The sequence below is a fragment of the Phyllobates terribilis genome, unplaced genomic scaffold (assembly GCF_046119375.1).
Source record: "Phyllobates terribilis strain yellow unplaced genomic scaffold, ASM4611937v1 Scaffold_9__5_contigs__length_417890890, whole genome shotgun sequence".
Lineage (NCBI taxonomy): Eukaryota > Metazoa > Chordata > Amphibia > Anura > Dendrobatidae > Phyllobates > Phyllobates terribilis.
In genome coordinates this window covers 391,075,105-391,100,627 of record NW_027362769.1, presented here as the reverse complement: position 1 = coordinate 391,100,627, position 25,523 = coordinate 391,075,105, and the positions used below count along the sequence as shown (strand labels likewise).

Below are 25,523 nucleotides of genomic sequence, written 5' to 3'. Positions count from 1 at the left end.
CTGGGTGACCCCTCGGCCATTACTCAGCCTGGGGTCATCATGTCTGCCATTGGCACTGTGTGATCACAATCATGGGGTGCAGATAGGGACAAACAGGGTGACCCCTCCCTAAAATAAACAGATGCTACTGTCGCAATCAGAGCGGTCAAATGGCCAGGATACATAGCGCCGATCAAGACTTTTACAGCAGGATGTCAGCTAACACCCAGCTCTGCTTGAGAGCCAACAAAATCATTGTGCCATACAAGTACAGAGGATATCAGCAAGGGGTTAATGATCAGAAATTATCACTTTTAGGATAATTTACCCATTAATATCTCAGTTTGCCTCAATTATTGATTTTGCATCTGATGTCCAAGGTAGACAAAGCAATCTAATAGGAAAAATCCGCCCATGACTACCCCCATATACATTGTATTATTAGAGGGTCCTCCTGATAACTCACTATGTACAGATGTGACCATGAGACAAGAAATAATGTAATTATAATGTGACGGGGACAACATCGGCCTCAGCTTCTTATTGTAACAGAGGCTCCAACCTCCACAGAGAAGACAACATGTAGGGGTTCAGTGAAGGAGGCGGTGAAGGTGTGTAAGTGTCTGATGGGGTCACACAGCTCATAGAAGGACAGACGGCCAGCCTCATAGTCTAAGAAGACTCCAAGTGTTGGACATGTTGGCTTTACACTGAGTGTTAATACATCCGAGTTGTGCCATACATTATATTCTTCATTATACATATCCAAACACCAAGATTTATCATTATATCCAATACCAGAATGTTCTCCTTTTTTCTCTATACTGGGATAGGACAACCCAACACTACATTGTCCTATCTGGTCCCACTCTACCTCCCAGTACTGTCGTCCTGAGAAGAGGCCACATCTGCTTAACACCTGGGCAGATGTCACAAATCTCCCTGGTGATTCTAGCCTCACCGGTTTGATATATGAATCTGTTGCAGTCTTCAGATCTTCTGATATCTTCACCCTTCTAGAAGCAGTGTCCACATCCAGCAATATGTCTGGGACATGGACCCCGAGCTCTGATGTTACATTGGTGACAATATCCCTCATAGATCGGTGTAAGGTCAGTGAGATCAGAACCTCATCCAGATCCTCCTCAGAACTGACCTCTCCACCATCTTCCATGGTGTCCTCATGACCTCCATGACTACATACTGTTATGTCACATTCTTGTAAGAGTCTTATTGGGTCGGTGACACCAGACATCTCCTCCACGTGACGCATCTTCCTGGACAGCTCGTCCTCCTGTATTTCCAGCTTCTTGATCAGATGAGATATCTGGGACACAATCTTCTCCTCCTGCCTGGAGACCTCGCTCAGCGCTTTCTTTTCTGCCATTTCCACTTGCTTCTTAATGTCCATAAATATCTTACTGACGTTCATCCTTTTATTTGAGGCTTTCTCCTGGATATTTTTTATATGATCCTGCAGATTCTGGACTCTTGTCCGAATATCTACTTTTTGTGGATTTAGTTCATCCAGATATTTCCTCAGATCCTTTTTCTTCTTCTCAGAAGCCTCATCTAGAAGCTCCACCTGGTGTCCTCTGTGTTCACCAACCAGACAACAAGACACACACAGACAAGCCGCGTCCTGCGAGCAGTAATACTCCAGAACCTTCTTGTGGAGAGAACATTTTTTGTTGTCAAAAGATCTTGTGGGTTCTGTTAATATATGATCTAATGTCTTGTTGTGGACAGTCAGGTGGTCATTACAGAAAGTATTCTCACACTGCAGACAGGATTTCACAGCCGGTACAGGAGACTTTGTACAGTAAGCACAGAAGATACTAGTGTCCTTCATATCAGGCTGAGTAGATGAGAAACGCTCCACTATGTTCCTCAGCTTCCGGTTCTTCTCCAGGGCCGGACGCTCCGGATATTCTGCTCTGCAGTCAGGACAGGAATACCCTCCAGCCGCCTCCTGGGCATCCAGCACACTCACAATACACGAGCGGCAGAAGTTGTGTCCACATCTCAGGGATACGGGATCTGTATAGAGGCTCAGGCAGATGGAGCAGTTCAGCTCGTCCCTCAGCTCAGCAGACGCCATTGTAGTGGGAAAGAGCAGGAACCAAAAACTAAAAAGTTTCCCTTTCGTAAAAAGGGTGGAGATTTCTGAGAATAAACTATTAATCCTGCAGCTCAGAGATTGTTTGCTGTTGAGGAAGAAAATGATTGACAGGATGGTGTGTAGGATGAGAGTTGTAGTGACTCCACCTGTTTGCAGTGTAGAGAATCCACCACCAGTTCGGGGAAGGAGAAGTCAGCCGAGCTCCAGATGTGAGATAAGCAGAAGCTCAGCTCCTCTTATTCCCATCAGACTGGAGTCAGGAGACCATTATAAAGATCAGAGCAGCCTCATCCGCCAGTGGTTCACATGGTGCCGCTCAGTGAGCTTGTCCGCATTGTGGACTGGAGCCTCCTGCCATTACATGCACGATTCTGGTCGGTACAATGATGAGACTGGAGAATGACGAGATTTATTTTATACATAGACCATTGTTCTGTGGGGAACTCATTCACTTGACCATTACCTAGCAGTGGTCGGTGTGCTGTGCAGGTGTGGTGTGCTGTGCAGGCGTGGTGTGCTGTGCAGGCGTGGTGTGCTGTGCAGGCGTGGTGTGCTGTGCAGGTGTGGTGTGCTGTGCAGGCGTGGTGTGCTGTGCAGGTGTGGTGTGCTGGGCAGGCGTGGTGTGCTGGGCAGGCGTGGTGTGCTGGGCAGGTGTGGTGTGCTGGGCACACGGACAATGCACTGATGGAAAAGATGGAAATCTGAATGAGGCCTCAGGTTGATACTAATGACGCGCCTCCTGGGGCCATGGGGTACTCAGTAGCCGGGCCGGTCCTTTTTGGGATAGTCACGGTGGCAATAAGAAAAGTCAATTGGGGAATAAAGTTTTGTGACGCCACCCGTGGTATGCGGCTATAGGTGGCCGTCGCTGCTGTTCAGATCAACCGGGGTTATTGGTGACGCAGCAGAGATGGTTCAGCTCTCCACAGGTAGAGATAGGCCCCAGGGCAGTTAGAGGTGTTCTATGATGTTAGTGTTGTAGTGCAAGGCAGGTGATGCAACAAGTAAGTAAAGGACACAGCGGGGTGCAGTCTTCAAGTTTTTACTCACAGTTCTTATGATGTTCCAGGTTACAACTGCCAGCAGGTTATAACAGCCCACCGAGTCCTGTGTCCTCCGGGGAAGTGATCCAGCCAACTCTCAGATAACTTGGGTGCACTTGAACGGGACCCCCTTCTTGTGTACCTTGCCGGGTCGTCTCTCTCTGCACTGGCTCTCGCCCTCCTGCCCTGCGCCTCACACACCGTGTCTCAAGCTAGTGGCCACGGGCCTTGTCGGGCGACGTCCTCTTTGTCCCCTTTTGTCCTATATAGCCACAATTTCAGCGAATGTGTGTGGTTTTTGGCTACGGCACTTGAAGATACTGCAACCTCCAGTTTGCTAGCTGAGTCTTCCAGTCCTCCACTAGTCTGGGGCCAGTCCCCTACTGCGACCTGATCCCTTCATGGTCATCGAGAACTCGGGCGCACGGGTGGACTCCGCACTTCCTGTGCCCCTAAGATCCTCTCTCTCTCTCTGGAGCCTTTCTCACTGCTCTGGGCTTCTCTCTCCTACTGGGCCCCTCTGACTAGGCCCCCACTCCGTCTGGACCCTACTCCTCAACGGTCCTCACTCACTGGCCTCTTCTAGATATTTCTACCCTTCTTTTATACTGTCTGTCATGTGACCCACATCACCAACTGTCACTCTGTGTGGTCCCCTCTACCTTCAGTCCTTCCTTCACCCACCTCCTCTACCTAGTTCCATCCTCCAGACAGGGACTGGATCTGTGCTCCCCCTCAGGAGCAATCTGGACCATCCCTAATGGAGTGATGTGGTTTTGCATGTGAGTGGGTGAGTCCCGGGTAGTGCTCCCTCCTTACATGAGAGTGGGGTACCACACCTCTGGCTGAGATGCAGTACCTCTGTGGAAACTGGACCCACATGGGCTCCACACTAACGTGCTGCTGGACTTTAAGACACACTTTTTATTAAGACAAATTCTTTCTACAAAGTCCCTGCTTCTTGTAGTCCTTAGTCAGGGGAGCCCAGCAGTATCAGACCCTACTGATTGCTTCCCAATGATTATTAAAGGGGATGTCCAATAGAAATATGTTGTCAGCTATCTGAAGTAAGGGTCCAACCATGGAGACCTGCATCGATCAGCAGGAGGGACATTTTTATCCCTGCTACAAAATGGAGCGTGAGGTTAGATGCTCTTTTCATTCTCTGTGGGGCTGCAGGAAAAAGCCGAGGCACGGTCGATCATGTGCACACTATAATCTCTGTGAAGGTTCAGATTCAGATGCGGTGGAATTTTTCTCCCTACCTGTACTCCACCATGTCAGGAGAAGGCTGGTGGTCTGGTTAGGGATTGCAGTGGGATCTCTCCTCTACCTCAGTCTATAGATTCAGTCTCTTCCTCCACCATCTCTGCAATCAAGAGTCAGGACTCGATACTTATGATATTTCTGCCCCTTGCCTCATGTTAGCTGAGCGTCCAGAGCCCACCCTGCCGCTCTCAGGGTCACCCAATAGCTGATGTAATTACTGTTCCATGTCATCACCGACTGCCAGGAAATCTCAGGAGCATCAGTGCTGGAGTCGTGAGGGTGTTAAATATTAATTCTGGATATTCATTTTATTCTTAATTCTGAGATCTGTAGATTGCATCAGCCATCGTGTTAGGGTTTTTAGCTGACATGCGCTATTTGTGTATTTTTGGTTCAGCACCATAATTAGAAGAGCAGGTGCCATATGACCGGCCTATAAAAGCCCATGTTAGAGACAGGGGGGTCTCTCTTGCCATTCCACAGGACACAGGACGAGGTGCTGTGTGTAAACCAGCTCCTGATGTAGGCCCAGGAAACACGTTCTTTACCCGGACTCACGTGCTGGACACAGACAGACGCAATCTACCATCCAGAATCCCAGGGAAAGATGGGTGAATCTCAACAATTAAGCTAATTATGGACAAATGGACAATCACTTTGTAACTAATTATTGTATGTACCTTCTGCAATAATTCTTTTTAATGGACAACCCGAGAATAAATAGATACATTTTTTATAAGAATATCTTGATATTAATACTTTGAGAAGTCCTCAATAGAGAAAAAATACAGAAAGAAGTATTTATTTTACATTTGGCTAGCCTCAGCCAGTCCTGATTTTTCGTGTTTTTAAGTGAATTTCCTTCTTGAACAAAGGTGAGAGAGAAGAGACGAGACGAGCTGAACAGCTGTTTTTCACGTGTCAGGAAATCCACTAACTTTGTCACAAGAATCAGAAAGAAACTACAGAGTGACGACTGATCTATTCTACAGATGGACTGACAGGCACCAGAGGTACTACAAGGAGGATAATACGTGCTGATCATCAGAAGCTAAGAAATCTGAAGGTAAGCAAACCATGCATACAAGGATTGGGGGGTGAGGGGACCATGCATATCAGGATTGGGGGATGAGGGGACTATGCATAACAGGATTTGGGGATGAGGGGTACCATGCATACCAGGATTGTGGGATGCCTCGCATACCACATTTTCAGTGTGTCTACCGGACAGCGCGGTATGGGCACTCGTGTACTCCGGTGCCACACTCCTCCCTCAGCCTTCAGCAGAACAGGACACCGCAGCGCTGGAGCACAGGGAAGAAACGTGAGTATAAGTGTTTATTTTTTTGGTATGTGTGTGCAGCATGAAAGGGATGAGGGGTGCCATACATACCAGGATTGGAAGGTGAGGGTGCCACACATACCAGGATTGGGAGATGAGGGGGCCACACATTCCAGGATTGGGGGATGAGGGGTCCACACATACCAGGATTGGGGGATGAGGGGGCCACACATACCAGGATTGAGGGGTGAGGGGTACCATACATACCAGGATTGAGGGGTGAGGGGACCATGCATACCAGGATTGAGGGGTGAGGGGACCATGCATACCAGGATTGAGGGGTGAGGGGACCATGCATACCAGGATTGAGGGGTGAGGGGACCATGCATACCAGGATTGGGGCATGAGGGGTGCCATGCATACCAGGATTGGGGGATGAGGAGACCATGCAAACCAGGATTGGGGGATGAGGGGACCATGCATACCAGGATTGGGAGATGAGGGGTGAGATGCATACCAGGATTGAAGATGAGGGGTGCCATGCATACCAGGATTGTGGGATGCCTCGCATACCAGGATTGGGGGGTGAGGGGTGCCATGCATACCAGCAATGGGGATGAGGAGTATCATGCATACCAGGATGATGGATGGGGTTCCATGTATACCAGGATGAGGGGTACCATGCATACCAGAATAGGGATGAGGGGTACCATGCATACCAGGATTGAGGGGTGAGAGGACCATGCATACCAGGATTGGGGGGTGAGGGGACCATGCATACCAGGATTGGGGGTGAGGGGACCATGCATACCAGGATTGGGTGGTGAGGGGACCATGCATACCAGGATTGGGGGGTGAGGGGACCATGCATACCAGGATTGGGGGGTGAGGTGACCATGCATACCACGATTGGGGTGTGAGGGGACCATGCATACCAGGATTGAGGAGTGAGGAGACCATGCATACCAGGATTGGGGGATGAGGGGTACCATGCATACTAGGATTGGAGGATGAGGGGTGCCATGCATACCAGGATTGGGGTATGAGGGGTGCCATGCATACCAGGATTGAAGATGAGGGGTGCCATGCATTCCAGGATTATGGGATGCCTTGCATACCAGAATTGGGTGATGAGGGGTGCCATGCACATCAGGATTGGGGGGTGAGGGGTGCCATGCATACCAGCAATAGGGATGAGGAGTATCATGCATACCAGGATGATGGATGGGGTTCCATGTATACCAGGATGAGGGCTACCATGCATACCAGGATTGGGGGGAGAGAGGACCATGCAGACCAGGATTGGGGGGTGAGGGGACCATGCAGACCAGGATTGGGGGTAAGGGGACCATGCATACCAGGATTGGGGTGTGAGGGGACCATGCATACCAGGATTGGGGTGTGAGGGGACCATGCATACCAGGATTGAGGGGTGAGGGGACCATGCATACCAGGATTGGGGCATGAGGGGTGCCATGCATACCAGGATTGGGGGATGAGGAGACCATGCATACCAGGATTGGGGGATGAGGGGACCATGCATACCAGGATTGGGGGATGAGGGGTGAGATGCATACCAGGATTGAAGATGAGGGGTGCCATACATACCAGGATTGTGGGATGCCTCGCATACCAGGATTGGGGGATGAGGGGTGCCATGCACATAAGGATTGGGGGGTGAGGGGTGCCATGCATACCAGCAATGGGGATGAGGAGTATCATGCATACCAGGATGATGGATGGGGTTCCATGTATACCAGGATGAGGGGTACCATGCATACCAGAATAGGGATGAGGGGTACCATGCATACCAGGATTGGGGGGTGAGAGGACCATGCATACCAGGATTGGGGGGTGAGGGGACCATGCATACCAGGATTGGGGGTGAGGGGACCATGCATACCAGGATTGGGTGGTGAGGGGACCATGCATACCAGGATTGGGGGGTGAGGGGACCATGCATACCAGGATTGGGGGGTGAGGGGACCATGCATACCACGATTGGGGTGTGAGGGGACCATGCATACCAGGATTGAGGAGTGAGGAGACCATGCATACCAGGATTGGGGGATGAGGGGTACCATGCATACTAGGATTGGAGGATGAGGGGTGCCATGCATACCAGGATTGGGGTATGAGGGGTGCCATGCATACCAGGATTGAAGATGAGGGGTGCCATGCATACCAGGATTGTGGGATGCCTCGCAAACCAGGATTGGGGGATGAGGGGTGCCATACACATCAGGATTGGGGGGTGAGGGGTGCCATGCATACCAGCAATGGGGATGAGGAGTATCATGCATACCAGGATGATGGATGGGGTTCCATGTATACCAGGATGAGGGCTACCATGCATACCAGGATTGGGGGGTGAGAGGACCATGCAGACCTGGATTGGGGGGTGAGGGGACCATGCAGACCAGGATTGGGGGTTAGGGGACCATGCATACCAGGATTGGGGTGTGAGGGGACCATGCATACCAGGATTGGGGTGTGAGGGGACCATGCATACCATGATTGGGGTGTGAGGGGACCATGCATACCAGGATTGGGGTGTGAGGGGACCATGCATACCAGGATTGGGGTGTGAGGGGACCATGCATACCAGGATTGGGGGGTGAGGAGACCATGCATACTGTTACGATCGCGCCCGGACTGACTGGCGTGAGCGTGATTAGTGATCCCACTGTACCATGAACCGAGGAGTGCCTGGAGGGGCGTAACTAAGTATCAACCCGATCCGACCAAGGTCGTACGGTGGCTTACTCGACTCCGTGGACCAAGGAGGAACCGAGCAGAGGGACCAGGTGCGACTCCAGGTCAGACCCCGGTCACAGTTGTTGACCCACACCGGGGAATGCAGGAACAGGCAGGTTAGACTGGCATACAGGCAGGTGGGTATTGGCAAGTACGGCTGGTATGCAGACAGGTGGGTAATGGCAAGCACGGCTGCTATGCAGACAGGTGGGCACTAGCAAGCGTGTCTGGTATGCAGACAGGAAGATACTGGCAAGTATTGCTGGAGTGCAGACAGGGAGGTACTAGCAGGTTGGAGCGCAGGCTGGATAGGGTCCAGTACAGACTGGGAGACAGGTACAGAGCCACGGATGCGGTAGACAAGTATAGTAAAGCAAAACCACCGGAGCGGAGGACAAGGCAGAGCAGAGAGGAACTGCTGGTGCGTTGAGCAAGCAGAGCGGAGTGAAAACCGCCGGAGCGGTGGACAAGGCAGAGCAAAGAAAAGCCGCCGGAGCGGTGGGCAAAGCAGAGCAGAGAGAAGCCACCGGAGCGGTGGGCAAGTCAGAGCAGAGAGAAACTGCTGGTGCGGTGAGCAAGGCAGAGCAGAGAGAAGTCGCCGGGCGGTGGGCAAGTCAGAGCAGAGAGAAACCACCGGAGCGGTGCGCAAGACTAAGCGGAGCGAAACCGCAGGTGCAGTGGACAAGGCAGAGAGGACAGGGCTCTGTTCACATGGAACAGACTGGAAAATACAGGAAGATGGCTAGAACACAGGAGGAAGATACGGAGGAAGGGAAAAGGGACAAGCAGAACCAGATACACACAAGGTACTTCCTATGAAGTAGCGAGGGGACACAAAACTCACAAACAGAAGTACAGAGACAACGAGTTGGAGTTAGGTGCAGGTTCAGATACTACAGGAAAAGTGAAGGTACGGACATAGAGACAAACACGTAACAGGCTAGGATACAGTTCAGACAGGAACTGCTACTGCAATGAGATACAAGAACGAGCCTGGGTATACAGAGTGGCGAAAACAGACTAGAAGTCAGTGATAAAAGGTCTGGGTATGCAGCCCCCAGAGTGGTGGAAACAGACTAGAAACAGGACAGGACCTGGCAATTCAGTAGCAAAGACTAACTGAGTGAAGGTGTTGCTCAGGCACCTCCTTGTGGATGGAAGGGGTTTAAATATCCAGTGACTCACAGCAATAGGCTGGAGACGCATTAGGGTTGCACCCACAGCAGCTATAAGAATCAGGAAGTAACCGGGCCGCCGCCCTAAGCAGTCAGTCAAGAGACATGCACACAGCATGAACTGGAGCACGGTTTGCAGGATGGACTGACAGGTAAGATTGCGGTCTTGCATAGTGGGAGGTGGTGCACTATGCAAGCACGCCGCCAGGGATGTTACAGTACCCCCCCCCTTTACGCCCCCTCTTTTTCAAGCCTGCAAGGGTCTTCTGCAGAGAATTTGGAGGCCAATCCTTATCTTCTGTAACATACCTGGCGGCGTCCTTGCATAGTGGTCCATCTCCCACTGTGCAAGAGCGCGCACTTGATCTCCTGTCCAGAATGTCTCTCTGGCTTCCCTCCATGCTGTCTGTTTGTGTCTGTTTCTGCTGCTTAAGGGCGGCGCTCGATCACTTCCTGCTTTTTGTACCTGCTGTGGGTCACACCCCTTGTGCGTCCTCAGCCTATTGCTGTCTGTCACCTGGTATATAGCCCAGCTGCGGCAATCAATCCCTGCCTGAGCATAGTGTTTCATTCAGTGTGTGCTTGCACTCTGAAGGTGCCAGGTCCCGTTCTTTGTCTCCTGCCTTGCGGTATCAGTTCCCGCGTCTGAACTGAGTCCTGTCTATGTCTCCTGCCTTGCGGTATCAGTTCCCGTGTCTGAACTTAGTCCTGTCTTTGTCTCCTGCCTTGCGGTATCAGTTCCCGTGTCTGAACTGAGTCCTGTCTATGTCTCCTGCCTTGCGGTATCAGTTCCCGTGTCTGAGCTGAGTCCTGTCTATGTCTCCTGCTTTGCGGTATCAGTTCCCGTGTCTGAACTGAGTCCTGTCTATGTCTCCTGCCTTGCGGTATCAGTTCCCGTGTCTGAACTGAGTCCTGTCTATATCTCCTGCCTTACGGTATCAGTTACCGTGTCTGAACTGAGTCCTGTCTGTGTTCTCTTGTCTGCCTATCCTGGAGGCTGTATTTCCAGGCCTGTCTGAACACGCTCCTAGCCTGTTCCTCCCGCCTTCTAGGGGCCGATTACCTAGACCCGTTCCTGTATCTTGTCTGTCCTGTCTGAACACGCTCCTAGCCTGTTCCTCCCGCCTTCTAGGGGCCGATTACCTAGACCTGTTCCTGTATCTTGTCTGTCCTGTCTGAACACGCTCCTTGCCTGTTTGTCCCGCCTCTCTGGGGGCCGTATTCCCAGACCCGCTCCTGTCTCCCGCTGCAGTGTCGGTCTCCTCCGTACACTCAGTTCCAGTCTGAACTCTTTCCTATCCTTTACCTGTTTTGCCTCTATGTCCGTTCCCTTCCTTTTTCTGCAGAGTCTGAACTCGTACCTAACTCCTGCTTGTTGTCTCTGTACTCCCGTTTGTGAGTTTGTGGTCCACTCGCTACTTCACTGCAAGTATCCTGTGGGTATCTGGCTCTGCTTTTCTCTTCCTGTCTGTTCCGTGTGAACAGAGCCCTGTCCCCCCTGCTCTGACTCCTTTGCTCACCGCTCCGGCGGTTCTAGCCTGCTCCTTCTCCTTTGCTCACCGCTCCGGCGGTTCTAGCCTGCTCCTTCTCCTTTGTTCACCGCTCCGGCGGTTCTAGCCTGCTCTGACTCCTTTGCTCGCTGCTCCGGCAGCCTTGCTCCGCTCGGACCCTTTTGCTCGCTGCTCCGGCAGTCTCGCTCCGCTCTTATCCTTTTGCTCACTGCTCCGGCAGCCTTGCTCCACTCTTGCTCACCACTCCAGGCGGCCTCGTCCTGCTTTACTCTTACTCACTGCTCCGGCAGTCTCGCTCAGCTCTGACCCTTTGTTCACCGCTCCTGGCGGCCTTGTCCTGCTCTACTCTTGCTCTCCGCTCCAGGCGGCCTTGTCCTGCCCTGTTCTCGCTCACCTCTCTGGGCAGCCTCACTCTGCTGTGTTTGTCCGCCACATCTGTGGTTCTGTTCCTTAGTCCCAGTGTGTACTGGGTCCTATCCCGCCAGTGTTCCTACCTGCTAGTGCTTCCCTGTCTGCACTCTAGCTGTGCTTGCCTGTACCCCCCTGCCTGCTTACCCGCCTGCCTGCATACCAGTCGTGCCTGCCTATACCCACCAGTCTGTGTGCCAGCCTACCAGTCTGTTCCTGTATTCCCCTGTGTGGGTCAACAACCGTGTCCGGGGTCTGTCCTGGAGTAGCACCTGGTCCCTCTGCTCGGTTCCTCCTTGGTGCACTGGCGTCGTATGCCGTCGTGCGACCCTGGTCGGATCGGGTGAATACCTAGTTACGCCCCTCCAGGCATTCACTCTCCGGCACGGTCCAGTGGAATCACACGCACACGCCGCTCAGCCCGGGCGTGTGCATTACATCTTCAAGAGGATTACCTCTTCTGTCCATTAGAGGAAACGAAACTGGTCTCATCATCTTGGTGACTGGGATGCTTCCTCCTATCAAGCCATCCTCAGCAACAGATGAAGTGGGTGAAGTACCAGGAACAGCATACAGAAAAGTCTCTCTACATTTGTTATCAGGTAGCACCCTGGTGGATTCAGGTGACAACTGGAGGTCCTCCGCCTGGTTGGAGGGGTGCAGAGACTCAGGGGTAACCACCGCCTTGACATACACTTTGCCAAGCTTACTGGATGACATGGGCGGCGTACCAGGTACCGAGTGTAGGAAAGTCTCTCTCAGTTTAACATGTAGCACCCCGGAGGACTCAGGAGACAACAGGAGGTCCTCCACCTGGTTGGAGGAGTGCAGAGACTCGGGGGTGATTACTGCTTCGAAGTACACTTTGTCAAGCTTACTGGATGAAGTGGGCGAAGTACTAGGTACAGGGTGTAGGAAAGTCTCTCTCCCTTTGTTATCAGGTAGCACCCCAGAGGATTCAGGAGACAACTGGAGGTCCTCCGCCTGGTTGGAGGGGTGCAGAGACAAGGGGGTAAACACCACCTTGATGGACGTAAGACCAGATTTATAAGAGACGGAGGGTCCTTGCTTTAGGACCATCTTCAGACTGGTTTCAGAGATGACATGTCTGTAAGGCGGGATGGTACCTGAAGCCAGATCATTGGTACAATCGTCGAGACTGTGTGGCGACATCGCCTCCGCTTCTCTTCCTTCGGAGACTTCAGCGCACAGTGATTCAGCAACTAGCAGATCTGGTGAAGAAGAAGAAGAAACTGCTGACTGTCCTGAAGATATGGGGACTAGACACCCCTTGTACTTTTGCAGTCCCCCAGGATACACCATGCAGGGTCTCCAGACCTGAGCGGGCACTAGATCTCTCGGCTCTGGACGACCTGTGGGTAAGCCAGTCAGCACCTGGAATGTGAACTTCTTCATGTGTAATGCTCCAATCTGGAGCTTAGTTTGTACAGACATATTTTGGCTGTTTCTGAGTAGGGCTCGTCCTTCTGCTGACAATGCCCAAACCGGCTTCTGGAGTTGTCGGACGGGAATAAGACACCGACTCTTCAAGGCTTTAAGCCCGAAACTTCCGGTTAATCCGAGGCCTTCACTTGCCACGGAGTCAGTCATGGTCATCTGTGGAGAGGAAACACTAACGCCAAAGGCAGCCTCTTCTACAGGCCTAATGTCTTGGGATTCTCCAACCTTCGCCGGACAAAGACCGTCAGGGGGTCCCAAACCACCGCAGCGGGACCGCAATCCGATTTTGTGACTGAGTTCTGGCTTCTGCTTTGCCTGACGAACATCGTCATCCTTCATGGATTCTGTGCGGAAAGCTGCCTCTACAGGCTGGGGAACAGGAGGTCTTTGGGAGGACAGAACCTGGCATGACGGTTTACCTCTACGCCTTGCACATCTGGACTGCCTCTTGAGGTTGGGAAGAGAAGTATTCTGTAGAGCATAGTCATCCTGTGTGGATTCTGGGTGGGCAACAGTCTCTTCGGGCTGGAGGACTGGTAGGCTACCTACACACATTACCCATCGGGGCTGCTCCGGGATATTGGGAAGGGAAGCTTTAGCAGAGGCTTCAGGATTAGGGTCATCGAAGACCATTAGAAAGGCCTGCAGGTCAAAGACGATAGGATCCCATGCTTCCCATAGGGGGGTGATCCATTTCAAGGCGTCACCCGCAAGATAGGACATCATAAATGCCACTTTAACCCGATCGGTAGGAAAATAGTGAGCATAGAACTTGAAATGCAGCATGCATTCCTCCACAAATGCACGGCTACGTTTTGGATCCCCATAGTACCGTGGTGGATCCGCAGGAATGAGTGCTGATAGATCCATTTGGGCTGGTGCATAAATCGCCTGGGCCATAGCTTGAGAAAAAATTTTTTTTTGGTGCACGTATTCGCCAGACAAGGATTCAAAATGTCTCTGAGAGCGAAAGGCCGTGGGGCTCAACGGGAACCATGGCCTGAGCAAACTGTTACGCTCGCGCCCGGACTGACTGGCGTGAGTGTGATTAGTGATCCAACTGTACCATGAACCGAGGAGTGCCTGGAGGGGTGTAACTAAGTATCAACCCGATCCGACCAAGGTCGCACGGCGGCATAGTCGACTCCGTGGACCAAGGAGGAACCGAGCAGAGGGACCAGGTGCGACTCCAGGTCAGACCCCGGTCACAGTTGTTGACCCACACCAGGGAATGCAGAAACAGGCAGGTTAGGCTGGCATACAGGCAGGTGGGTTTTGTCAAGTACGGCTGGTATGCAGACAGGTGGGTACTAGCAAGCACGGCTGGTATGCAGACAGGTGGGCACTGGCAAGCACGGCTGGTAAGCAGGCAGGGAGATACCGGCAAGCACGGTTGGAGTGCAGACAGGGAGGTACAAGCAGGTTGGAGCGCAGGCTGGATAGGGTCCAGTACAGACTGGGAGACAGGTACAGAGCCGCAGATGCGGTAGACAAGCAGAGTAAAGCGAAACCGCTGGAGTGGAGGACAAGGCAGAGCAGAGAGGAACTGCTGGTGCGGTGAGCAAGCAGAGCGGAGCGAAAACCACAGATGCGGTGGGCAAGGCAGAGCAGAGCTGAACCGCCGGAGCAGTGGACAAGGCAGAGCAGAAAGAAGCCACCGGAGCGGTGGGCAAAGCAGAGCAGAGAGAAGCCGCGGAGCGGTGGGCAAGTCAGAGCAGAGAGAAACCACTGGTGCGGTGGACAAGGCAGAGCAGAGCGGAACCGCCGGAGCGATGGGCAGAGCAGAGCAGAGAGAAGCCGCCGGAGCGGTGGGCAAGTCAGAGCAGAGAGAAACCGCTGATGCGGTGAGCAAGTCAGAGCAGAGAGAAGTCGCCGGAGCGGTGGGCAAGTCACAGCAGATAGAAGCCACCGGAGCGGTGAGTAAGGCAGAGCAGAGGGAAGCCGCCGGAGCGGTGGGCAAGTCAGAGCAGAGAGAAACCGCTGGTGCGGTTAGCAAGTCAGAGCAGAGGGAAGCCGCCGGAGCAGTGGGCAAGTCAGAGCAGAGAGAAACCGCCGGAGCGGTGGGCAAGTCAGAGCAGAGAGAAACCGCTGGTGCGGTTAGCAAGTCAGAGCAGAGAGTAGCCGCCGGGCGGTGGGCAAGTCAGAGCAGAGAGAAACCGCCGGAGCGGTGGGCAAGTCAGAGCAGAGAGAAACCGCAGGTGCGGTGGAGAAGGCAGAGAGGACAGGGCTCTGTTCACATGGAACAGACTGGAAAATACAGGAAGATGGCTAGAACACAGGAGGAAGATACGGAGGAAGGGAAAAGGGACAAGCAGAACTAGATACACACAAGGTACTTCCTATGAAGTAGTGAGGGGACACAAAACTCACAAACAGAAGTACAGAGACAACGAGTTGGAGTTAGGTGCAGGTTCAGATACTGCAGGAAAAGGGAAGGTACTGATATAGAGACAAACAGGTAACAGGCTAGGATACAGTTCAGACAGGAACTGCTACTGCAATGAGATACAAGAACGAGCCTGGGTATACAGCCCCCAGAGTGGCGAAAACAAATTAGAAGTCAGAGATAACAGGTCTGGGTATGCAGCCCCCAGAGTGGCGGAAACAGACTAGAGACAGGGCAGGACCTGGCAATTCAGTAGCAAAGACTAACTGAGTGAAGGTGTTGCTCAGGCACCTCCTTCTGAGTGGAAGGGGCTTAAATAACCAGCGACTCACAGCAATAGGCTGGAGACGCATTAGGGGTGCGCCCACAGCAGCAACAAGAATCAGGAAGTAACCGGGCCGCCGCCCTAAGCAGTCAGTCAAGAGACATGCACACAGCATGAACTGGAGCAAGGTTTGTAGGCTGGATTAACAGGTAAGATTGCGGTCTTGCGTAGTGGGAGGTGGTGCACTATGCAAGTACGCCGCCAGGGATGTTACAGTACCCGCCTCCCCTTTAAGCCTGCAAGGGTCTTCTGCAGAGAATTTGGAGGCCAATCCTTCTCTTCAAGAGGATTACCTCTTCTGACCATTAGAGGAAACGAAGCACCTGCGGGTTTTGCTCTGCTCTGCTTGTCTACGGCACCTGCGGTTTTTGCTCTGCTCTGCTTGTCTACCGTACCTGCGGGTTTTGCTCTGCTTTTCTACTGCACCTGCGGGTTTTGCTCTGCGGCTCTGTTCCTGTATCCCAGTCTGTACTGGTCCCTATCCTGCCTGCGTTCCTACCTGCCAGTACCCACCTGTCTGCATACCAGCCGTGCCTGCCAGTACCCACCTGTCTGTATGCCAGCCGTGCCTGCTAGTACCCACCTGTCTGTATGCCAGCCTAACCTGCCTGTTCCTGCATTCCCCGGTGTGGGTCAACAGCTGTGACCGGGGTCTGACCTGGAGTAGCACCTGGTCCCTCTGCTCGATTCCTCCCTGGTTCATGGAGTCGACTGAGCCGCCATGCGACCTTGGTCAGAAGGGGCCAGGTGGTTTTCTGAATATGGATTTTACTAGATTGATTTATAAGCCCAAAAATAAGAAATGTGCGAGGAGTAAAGTAGATATTAATTAAACATGATCAATGATCTTTATTGAATAATTTTTAAAAGAAGAAATATCCATCATAATAAACATGGACATGAATGGTGGGTGAGACAATAAAAAAGGATTTACCCCAACGATGGAAACAATGCAAGGTGACATCTGAATAAGAATGCAAACACCTAGAAAGCTTGTCACAGAGCAAGTAACGGACAATGAATTGGTCCAAAATTATAAGTGACATATATATATACTAAGGTGCAATCAAATGTAAACACGTGATGAATCCAAATATAAAAATGAGGTATAGAAATAAGAATTAAGGTGGCAACAGTATTAGGGTCCCAAACAATAAAATAGTATGAAGTGCAAATAGTACACATGATAACGAGGACATGTTCAGGCTCACCCACCAAACACCTGACGCGCGTCTCACCAACCAGATCCCTGAAGAAGCAACAGAGAAACGCGCATCGGGTGTTTGTTAGGAGAATCTGACAACGTATTAGGCCTGTCACTCTTACACTCACAGGAGATGTCAGATCCTGCTCATGGCAGTACCTTAGAGGCCACTATAACTGGGTGACCCCTTGGCCATTACTCAGCCTGGGGGTCATCATGTCTGCCATTAGCACTGCGTGATCACAATCATGGGGTGCAGATAGGGACAAACAGGGTGACCCCTCCCTAACATAAACAGATGCTACTGTTGCCATCAGAGAGGTCAAATGGCCAGGATAGGTATTAGCGCCGATCAAGACTTTTACAGCAGGGTGTCAACTAACACCCAGCTCTGCTTGAGAGCAACAAAATCATTGTGCCATACAAGTACAGAGGATATCAGCAAGGGGTTAATGATCAGAAATTATCAGTTTTAGGACAATTTACCCATTAATATCTCCGTTTGCCTCAATTATTGATTTTGCATCTGATGTCCAAGGTAGACAAACCAATCCAATAGGAAAAATCCCACCCATGACTCCAACCATATACATTGTATTATTAGAGGGTCCTGCTAATAACTCACTATGTACAGATGTGACCATGAGACAAGAAATAATGTAATTATAATGTGATGTGGACGACATCGGCCTCAGCTTCTTATTGTAACAGAGGCTCCAACCTCCACAGAGAAGACAACATGTAGGGGTTCAGTGAAGGAGGCGGTGAAGGTGTGTAAGTGTCTGATGGGGTCACACAGCTCATAGAAGGACATACGCCCGGCCTCATAGTCTAAGAAGACTCCAAGTGTTGGACATGTTGGCTTTACACTGAGGGTTAATACATCCGAGTTGTGCCATACATTATATTCTTCATTATACATATCCAAACACCAAGATTTATCATTATATCCAATACCAGAATGTTCTCCTTTCTTCTCTATACTGGGATAGGACAACCCAACACTGCATTCTCCTATCTGGTTCCACTCTACCTCCCAGTAATGTCGTCCTGAGAAGAGGCCACATCTGCTTAACACCTGGGCAGATGTCACAAATCTCCCTGGTGATTCTAGCCTCACCGATTTGTTATATGAATCTGTTGCAGTCTTCAGATCTTCTGATATCTTCACCCTTCTAGGAGCAGTGTCCACATCCAGCAATATGTCTGGGACATGGACCCCGAGCTCTGATGTTACATTGGTGACAATATCCATCATAGATCGGTGTAAGGTCAGTGATATCAGAACCTCATCCAGATCCTCCTCAGAACTGACCTCTCCACCATCTCCTCCTGTGTCCTCATCACCTCCATGACTACACACTGTAATGTCACTTTCTTGTAAGAGTCTTATTGGGTCAGTGACACGACATATCTCCTCCATGTGACACATCTTCCTGGACAGCTCGTCCTCCTGTATTTCCAGCTTCTGAATTAGATGAGATATCTGGGACACAATCTTCTCCTCCTGCCTGGAGACCTCGCTCAGCGCTTTCTTTTCTGCCATTTCCAGTTGCTTCTTGATGTCCATAAATATCTTACTGACGTTCATCCTTTTATTTGAGGCTTTCTCCTGGATATTTTTCATATGATCTTGCAGATTCTGGACTCTTGTCCGAATATCTACTTTTTGTGGATTTAGTTCATCCAGATATTTCCTCAGATCCTTTTTCTTCTTCTCAAAAGCCTCATCTAGAAGCTCCACCTGGTGTCCTCTGTGTTCACCAACCAGACAGCAAGACACACACAGACAAGCCGCGTCCTGCGGGCAGTAATACTCCAGAACCTTCTTGTGGAGGGAACATTTTTTGTTGTCAAAAGATCTTGTGGGTTCTGTTAATATATGATCTAATGTCTTGTTGTGGACAGTCAGGTGGTCATTACAGAAAGTATTCTCACACTGCAGACAGGATTTCACAGCCGGTACAGGAGACTTTGTACAGTAAGCACAGAAGATACTAGTGTCCTTCATACCAGGCTGAGTAGATGAGAAACGCTCCACTATGTTCCTCAGCTTCCGGTTCTTCTCCAGGGCCGGACGCTCCGGATATTCTGCTCTGCAGTCAGGACAGGAATACCCTCCAGCCGCCTCCTGGGCATCCAGCACACTCACAATACACGAGCGGCAGAAGTTGTGTCCACATCTCAGGGATACGGGATCTGTATAGAGGCTCAGGCAGATGGAGCAGTTCAGCTCGTCCCTCAGCTCAGCAGACGCCATTGTAGCGGGAAAGAGCAGGAATCAAAGCTAAAAAGTTTCTTTCCATAAGAAGGGTGGAGGTTTCTGAGATGAATTAACCTCTACAGCTCCATGGTTGTGTTCACGGCTGATTTGTTCTTAAGAAATTACTTAACGATCAGCCATGAGGATCTGGTGTAGGATTAGGAGTTGTAGTGACTCCACCTGGTCATATTATAACGAGAATCCACCACCAGTTTGATGCAGGAAAAGTAAGTGGAGAACCCACAAAACTTTATTGTATACAAAGAAGGATCTTTGGAAATGTTGAGTTTGGTGAAGTAAAATTCATCTCCTCCTCTTCCTATCAGGCTGAAATAATCAGTCGGAGTCCGACAGACGAGCGCTGTATGTGGCTGATGAAGGACTCATCGTTAGGTCTCATTCAGATGTCAGTGAAATCACGGACCGTTCTCCATCAGTGGTTTTGTTCTGATTTTCATCAGTGTTCGGTCAGTTTTTACAATCTGTGTTTTATTAGTGATTTTCTCAGATGATTGTAAAGCTTCTTCTGTCTATTAGGCCACGTTCACACGTCAGTAGTTGGTCAGTATTTTACATCAGTATTTGTAAGCCGAAACCTGGAGTGGGAGATAAATACAGAAGCGGCGACGAGTTTCTATTATACTTTTCCACTGATTTTTCCATTCTTGATTTTGACTTACAAATACTGATATAAAATACTGAGCGTGTGAACGTGGCCTTATTACAGTGTTAGGCCTCATTCACACATCAGTATTTCAGATCAGTATTTCATCAGTATTTTGCTGATGCCAAAACCAGGAGAGGAATTTACAGAGAAAAACTAGAATTGAAATATTGACCCCTGTTCTGTGTTTCGGAGACGCTCCTGGTTTTGGCATAAAAATCCTGCAGTGTGAATGAGGCCGTAATCGCACTGTCGCCAGCCGTGTGCTGTGTGTGATTCTCACAGACCCATAGACTTCATCTGTGACTTCAATCAAAATCGTTGCCGAGATCTTTTGCCGACCACTCGGCCCGGAAAAACCAGCGACATGTGAACAGCCCCATAGAGCATGTACCTGTTCTATCCATCTGTGAACACCGCGTACATGAATAAGCGCTGTGTGAATGAGGCCTTATACATCAGGGTTATTCCCAGCACAAGATGAATATATATTAATTCCCCTGGGAACATGACCTTCTTCCTCCTGACATTTTGTCCGGACGCTCCTCACTTCTCCTCCTCTGGAGCGATGGTGGGATCTCTCACCTGGAGTAATCCCCTCTGTGACTACAGGGAGCGTCCACCTACAAGTGTGAACTGACCCCACAGATGATGACGGCGCCTTTCTCCGCTCCGTTCTTCATGGAGAGCGTCACTTCTCATGGAGATATCTTCTATCAGATGGAGTTACGTCACTTCACAGTGATGGGCGACGTCCTCTGTAAATCCCCATGTGGTGATAGAAGCGCTGAGATTCCTGCAGGATCCGCACCCAACTGCACAACAACAATCTGCTCTCATTATTGGGTTTTTTCTGCTTTTTTTCCTTCTTTTGATGCGTTTTTGGTGCAGATGTGAAGCCGCGTTTTTCAATGTGTTTCCCTTTATGTTCCAGAAAAACTTTGATTCTGTATTAAAACCGGAACTGAGTTTTTTACATGTTTTTTTTCAGGCTCCTCATAAAGAAACAAAGCACCAAGACGGCAGAGTTCAGCAGGGTCTTCAGATGCACAGCGGGCAGGAGTTTACATGGAATCACATCCACTTTGCTTGGACAGTTAAACGCAGCAGATTTTCTGCACAATAAAACACAGCAGAAAAAGCAGCATTAACACCACGTGTGAACACGGCCTAAACGTCCAATCAAGTGGATGTGAAGTCATGAGAACTGCGGCCCTCTGTGCGTCTAAAGACGCTGCTGAACTCTGCATTATAGGCGTTTTCTTATCTGTGGAGCCTGAAAAATGCAGGAAAAAAACGCAGTTGCTCTTTAAAATGCAGAATATTTTCTATTATATAAAAATCACAGCTTCAAGTCTGCACCAAAAATGCATCAAATAGAGGAAAAAAGGCATAAAAAATGCAGCATAAACATCATAATCACAGAGGATCGTTATTGTGTCGCGTGGTGCGGACACCTGTAGAAAACACGCAGCATTTACAATATGTGTGAACACGGCCTCAGCGTTACATTGTTATTAAAAATGTATGGGTTTAATACAGAAAAAATATAACACACCTTTTTTTGCCGATCACCATAAATAATCTGATCACCGTATTGTACAGATTGTTACGATTACAGGGACACCAGATATCTCTGTTATTTGATGATTTGTGATGTTTATTTTTTTTAAATCGCAGTAAAAATGTCATTACTGTAAATGTTTTTTAATTTTTTTTAGCAATTTTATAAGAAGAAAAAAAATCTCTGACTAGAATAGATTGAAATACATAGATAGAAATGCACTGGTATATAAAGATGTAGCTCTATGTACCAGTACAAGCTGCCTGTAATGAAGAAGAAGACCAGTCACATTAAAGGAGAGAAAATGATGTACGTGGCATTGCAGGCAGTGGTGTACATAGAAATCACAGGACCCCACAGCAAATATTCATTTTTGATTCCTGAACCGATAAACTTGTATCCTGAAAGGGTTAAATGATAGGTGAACTCTATAATTGTGAACTCTTTACTCCCTAACACGTGGAAGACGTCTCAGGGAGGAGTACGCCATTTAGTCTCTGGATCTTGTGGTCTATACAGGTCGGAATAAATAATACTAAGCGGCGACTCCTTCAATATCATCTCTAATCGAGCCGAGGTTCAGCAGTCCAGGGTCATGTCTAGGAACTAAAGATCTAGAGCAGATTAATAAGATGTGGGAAGTGCCAGAGATCCATTTAGCCGCGGAGATGATCACTGCCAAGTCTCATCATTTCTCTTCCTTCGTCAGGGGTCGATCATTTGGGAGTGCAGGGTATTTCTCCACCTTGGAGGTTCAGACTGACCTACGGGTTTCCTGCTGCTTCTGTGATGGTGAGAATATTGATGAAGATCAGACAAGTCCAGGCCCCGGTAGCAGCCGTCATACTGTTCTGGTCAATGATCCTGACAACTTATTTAGATGATTTGATGTTTTTTTCGGGAGACCAGAACCAATGTCTAAAGGCCTCAACTATGCCAGGACCTGAGGAGATTCATCTTCCAGCCTGAAGGTTGACCCGTCCTTATTATAATCTAGAGGTGTCTCTGATGAAGTCATGAAGTCCTTGTCACAGTCCAGGAGTGAACCCACCAAGAAGGCTTACAGCAGGACTGAGGGATCTATTAGGTTTATATTCCACTGAAGGAGTAAATAATGGAAATCCACAGATTATCAGTGTCAGGGCCGGCTCCAGGTTTTTCTGGGCCCCGGGCGAAAGAATCTCAGTGGGCCCCTTTAACACATACCACGATTCATGATGCAGAGATACAGCGGAGAAATATATATATATATATATATAGTACAATGCAAAGATTTCACTTCTTACATTACATGAGCTATATCTATTGTAAATTCCACAATAGCTCAGAAACCGGTGAATCGCTCCACACAGAATACTGGCCCCATATAAGGCCCCATACGGAATACTGGCTCCTATATAAGGCCCAATACGGAATACTGGCCCCCATATAAGGCTCTATACGGAATACTGGCTCCCATATAAGGCTCCATACGGAATACTGGCCCCCATATAAGGCCCAATACGGAATACTGGCCCCCATATAAGGCCCAATACGGAATACTGGCCCCCATATAAGGCTCTATACGGAATACTGGCTCCCATATAAGGCTCCACACAGAATACTGGCCACATATAAGGCCCCATACGGAATACTGGCCCCCATATAAGGCCCAATACGGAATACTGGCCCCCATATAAGGCCCAATACGGAATACTGGCCCCCATATAAGGCCCAATACGGAATACTGGCCCCCATATAAGGCTCCATACGGAATACTGGCCCCCATATAAGGCCCAATACGGAATACTGATCCCCATATAAGGCTCCATACGGAATACTGGCTCCCATATAATGCTCCATTTGGAATACTGGCCCCCATATAAGGCTCCATACGGAATACTGGCCCCCATATAAGGCTCCAGACGGAATACTGATCCCCATATAAGGCTCCATACGGAATACTGGCTCCCATATAAGGCTCCATACGGAATACTGGCCCCCATATAAGGCTCCATACGGAATACTGGCCCCCATATAAGGCCCCATACGGAATACTGGCCCCCATATAAGGCTCCATACGGAATACTGGCCCCCATATAAGGCTCCATACGGAATACTGGCCCCATATAAGGCCCCATACGGAATACTGGCTCCCATATAAGGCTCCATACGGAATACTTGCCCCATATAAGGCTCCATACGGAATACTGGCCCCCATATAACGCTTCATACGGAATACTGGCCCCCATATAAGGCTCCATACAGAATACTGGCCCCCATATAAGGCTCCATACGGAATACTGGCCCCCATATAAGGCTCCATACGGAATACTGGCCCCCATGTAAGGCCCCATACGGAATACTGGCCCCCATATAAGGCTCCATACGGAATACTGGCCCCCATGTAAGGCTCCATACGGAATACTGGCCCCCATATAAGGCTCCATACGGAATACTGGCCCCCATATAAGGCTCCATACGGAATACTGGCCCCCATGTAAGGCTCCATACGGAATACTGGCCCCCATATAAGGCTCCATACGGAATACTGGCCCCCATATAAGGCCCCATACGGAATACTGGCCCCCATATAAGGCTCCATATGGAATACTGGCCTCCATATAAGGCTCCATACGGAATACTGGCCCCCATATAAGACTCCATACAGAATACTGGCCCCCATATAACGCTCCACACAGGATACTGGTCCCCTTATAAGGCTCCATACAGAATACTGGCCCCCATATAACGCTCCATACAGGATACTGGTGCCCTTATAAAGCTCCATACAGGATACTGGCCCCCATATAACGCTCCATACAGGATACTGGTCCCCTTATTAAACTCCATACAGGATACTGGCCCCCATATAACGCTCCATACAGGATACCGGTCCCCTTATAACGCTCCATACAGGATACCGGTCCCCTTATAACGCTCCATACAGGATACCGGTCCCCATATAATGTTGCATGCAGGCTGTTACCCCCCACATAATGCCCCATACAGGTCCCCCCCCTTTTAATGCTCCATGCAGGCTGTTACCCCCCACATAATGCCCCATACAGGCTGCCCCCCCTTATAATGCCCCATGCAGGCTGTTACCCCCCACATAATGCACCATACAGGCTGCCCCCCCTTATAATGCTCCATGCAGGCTGCCCCCCCCCTTTATAATGCCCCATGCAGGCTGTTCCCCACCTTATAATGCCCCATGCAGGATGTCCCCCCCCCTCTATATAATGCCCCATGCAGGATGCCCCCCCCTCTTTATAATGCCCCATGCAGGATGTCCCCCCCTCTTTATAATGCCCCATGCAGGATGCCCCCCCCCTCTTTATAATGCCCCATGCAGGCTGCCCCCCCTTATAATGCCCAATGCAGGCTGCCCCCCCTTATAACTCTCCATACAGGATACTGGCCCCCATATAATGTTGCATGCAGGCTGTTACCCCCCACATAATGCACCATACAGGCTGCCCCCCCTTATAATGCTCCATGCAGGATGTCACCCCCCCCTCTATATAATGCCCCATGCAGGCTGTTCCCCACCTTATAATGCCCCATGCAGGATGTCACCCCCCCCTCTATATAATGCCCCATGCAGGATGCCCCCCCCTCTTTATAATGCCCCATGCAGGATGCCCCCCCCCTCTTTATAATGCCCCATGCAGGATGCCCCCCCCCTCTTTATAATGCCCCATGCAGGATGTCCCCCCCCCTTCTTTATAATGCCCCATGCAGGATGCCCCCCCTCTTTATAATGCCCCATGCAGGCTGCCCCCCCTTATAATGCTCCATGCAGGCTGTTCCCCCCACATAATGCACTATGCAGGCTGCCCCCCCCCCCTTTATAATGCCCCATGCAGGCTGTTCCCCACCTTATAATGCCCCATGCAGGATGTCACCCCCCCTCTATATAATGCCCCATACAGGCTGCCCCCTCCCCTTATAATGCCCCATGCAGGATGTCACCCCCCCCTCTATATAATGCCCCATACAGGCTGCCCCCTCCCCTTATAATGCCCCATGCAGGCTGTCACCCCCCTCTATATAATGCCCCATACAGGCTGCCCCCTCCCCTTATAATGCCCCATGCAGGCTGTCACCCCCCCCCCTTCTCTTTAT

General features: G+C 50.2%; 2 protein-coding genes across 2 annotated transcripts; both read right to left on the bottom strand.

Moving 5' to 3' along the window:
- Positions 1 to 414: 414 nt before the first annotated feature.
- On the bottom strand, positions 415 to 2,097 carry LOC141161224 (E3 ubiquitin/ISG15 ligase TRIM25-like). Its single transcript, XM_073646008.1, has one exon. The coding sequence runs from the start codon at positions 2,078 to 2,080 to the stop codon at positions 512 to 514; it is 1,569 nt and encodes a 522-aa protein (XP_073502109.1). The 5' UTR covers positions 2,081 to 2,097; the 3' UTR covers positions 415 to 511.
- Positions 2,098 to 17,613: 15,516 nt separating this feature from the next.
- Positions 17,614 to 19,189, bottom strand: LOC141161223 (E3 ubiquitin/ISG15 ligase TRIM25-like). The gene has a single exon (XM_073646007.1). The coding sequence runs from the start codon at positions 19,180 to 19,182 to the stop codon at positions 17,614 to 17,616; it is 1,569 nt and encodes a 522-aa protein (XP_073502108.1). The 5' UTR covers positions 19,183 to 19,189.
- Positions 19,190 to 25,523: the final 6,334 nt, after the last annotated feature.

Coding starts and splice junctions, on each gene's coding strand:
- LOC141161224 (XM_073646008.1), bottom strand. CDS start 2,080: ATGGCGTCTGCTGAGCTGAGGGACGAGCTGAACTGCTCCATCTGCCTG.
- LOC141161223 (XM_073646007.1), bottom strand. CDS start 19,182: ATGGCGTCTGCTGAGCTGAGGGACGAGCTGAACTGCTCCATCTGCCTG.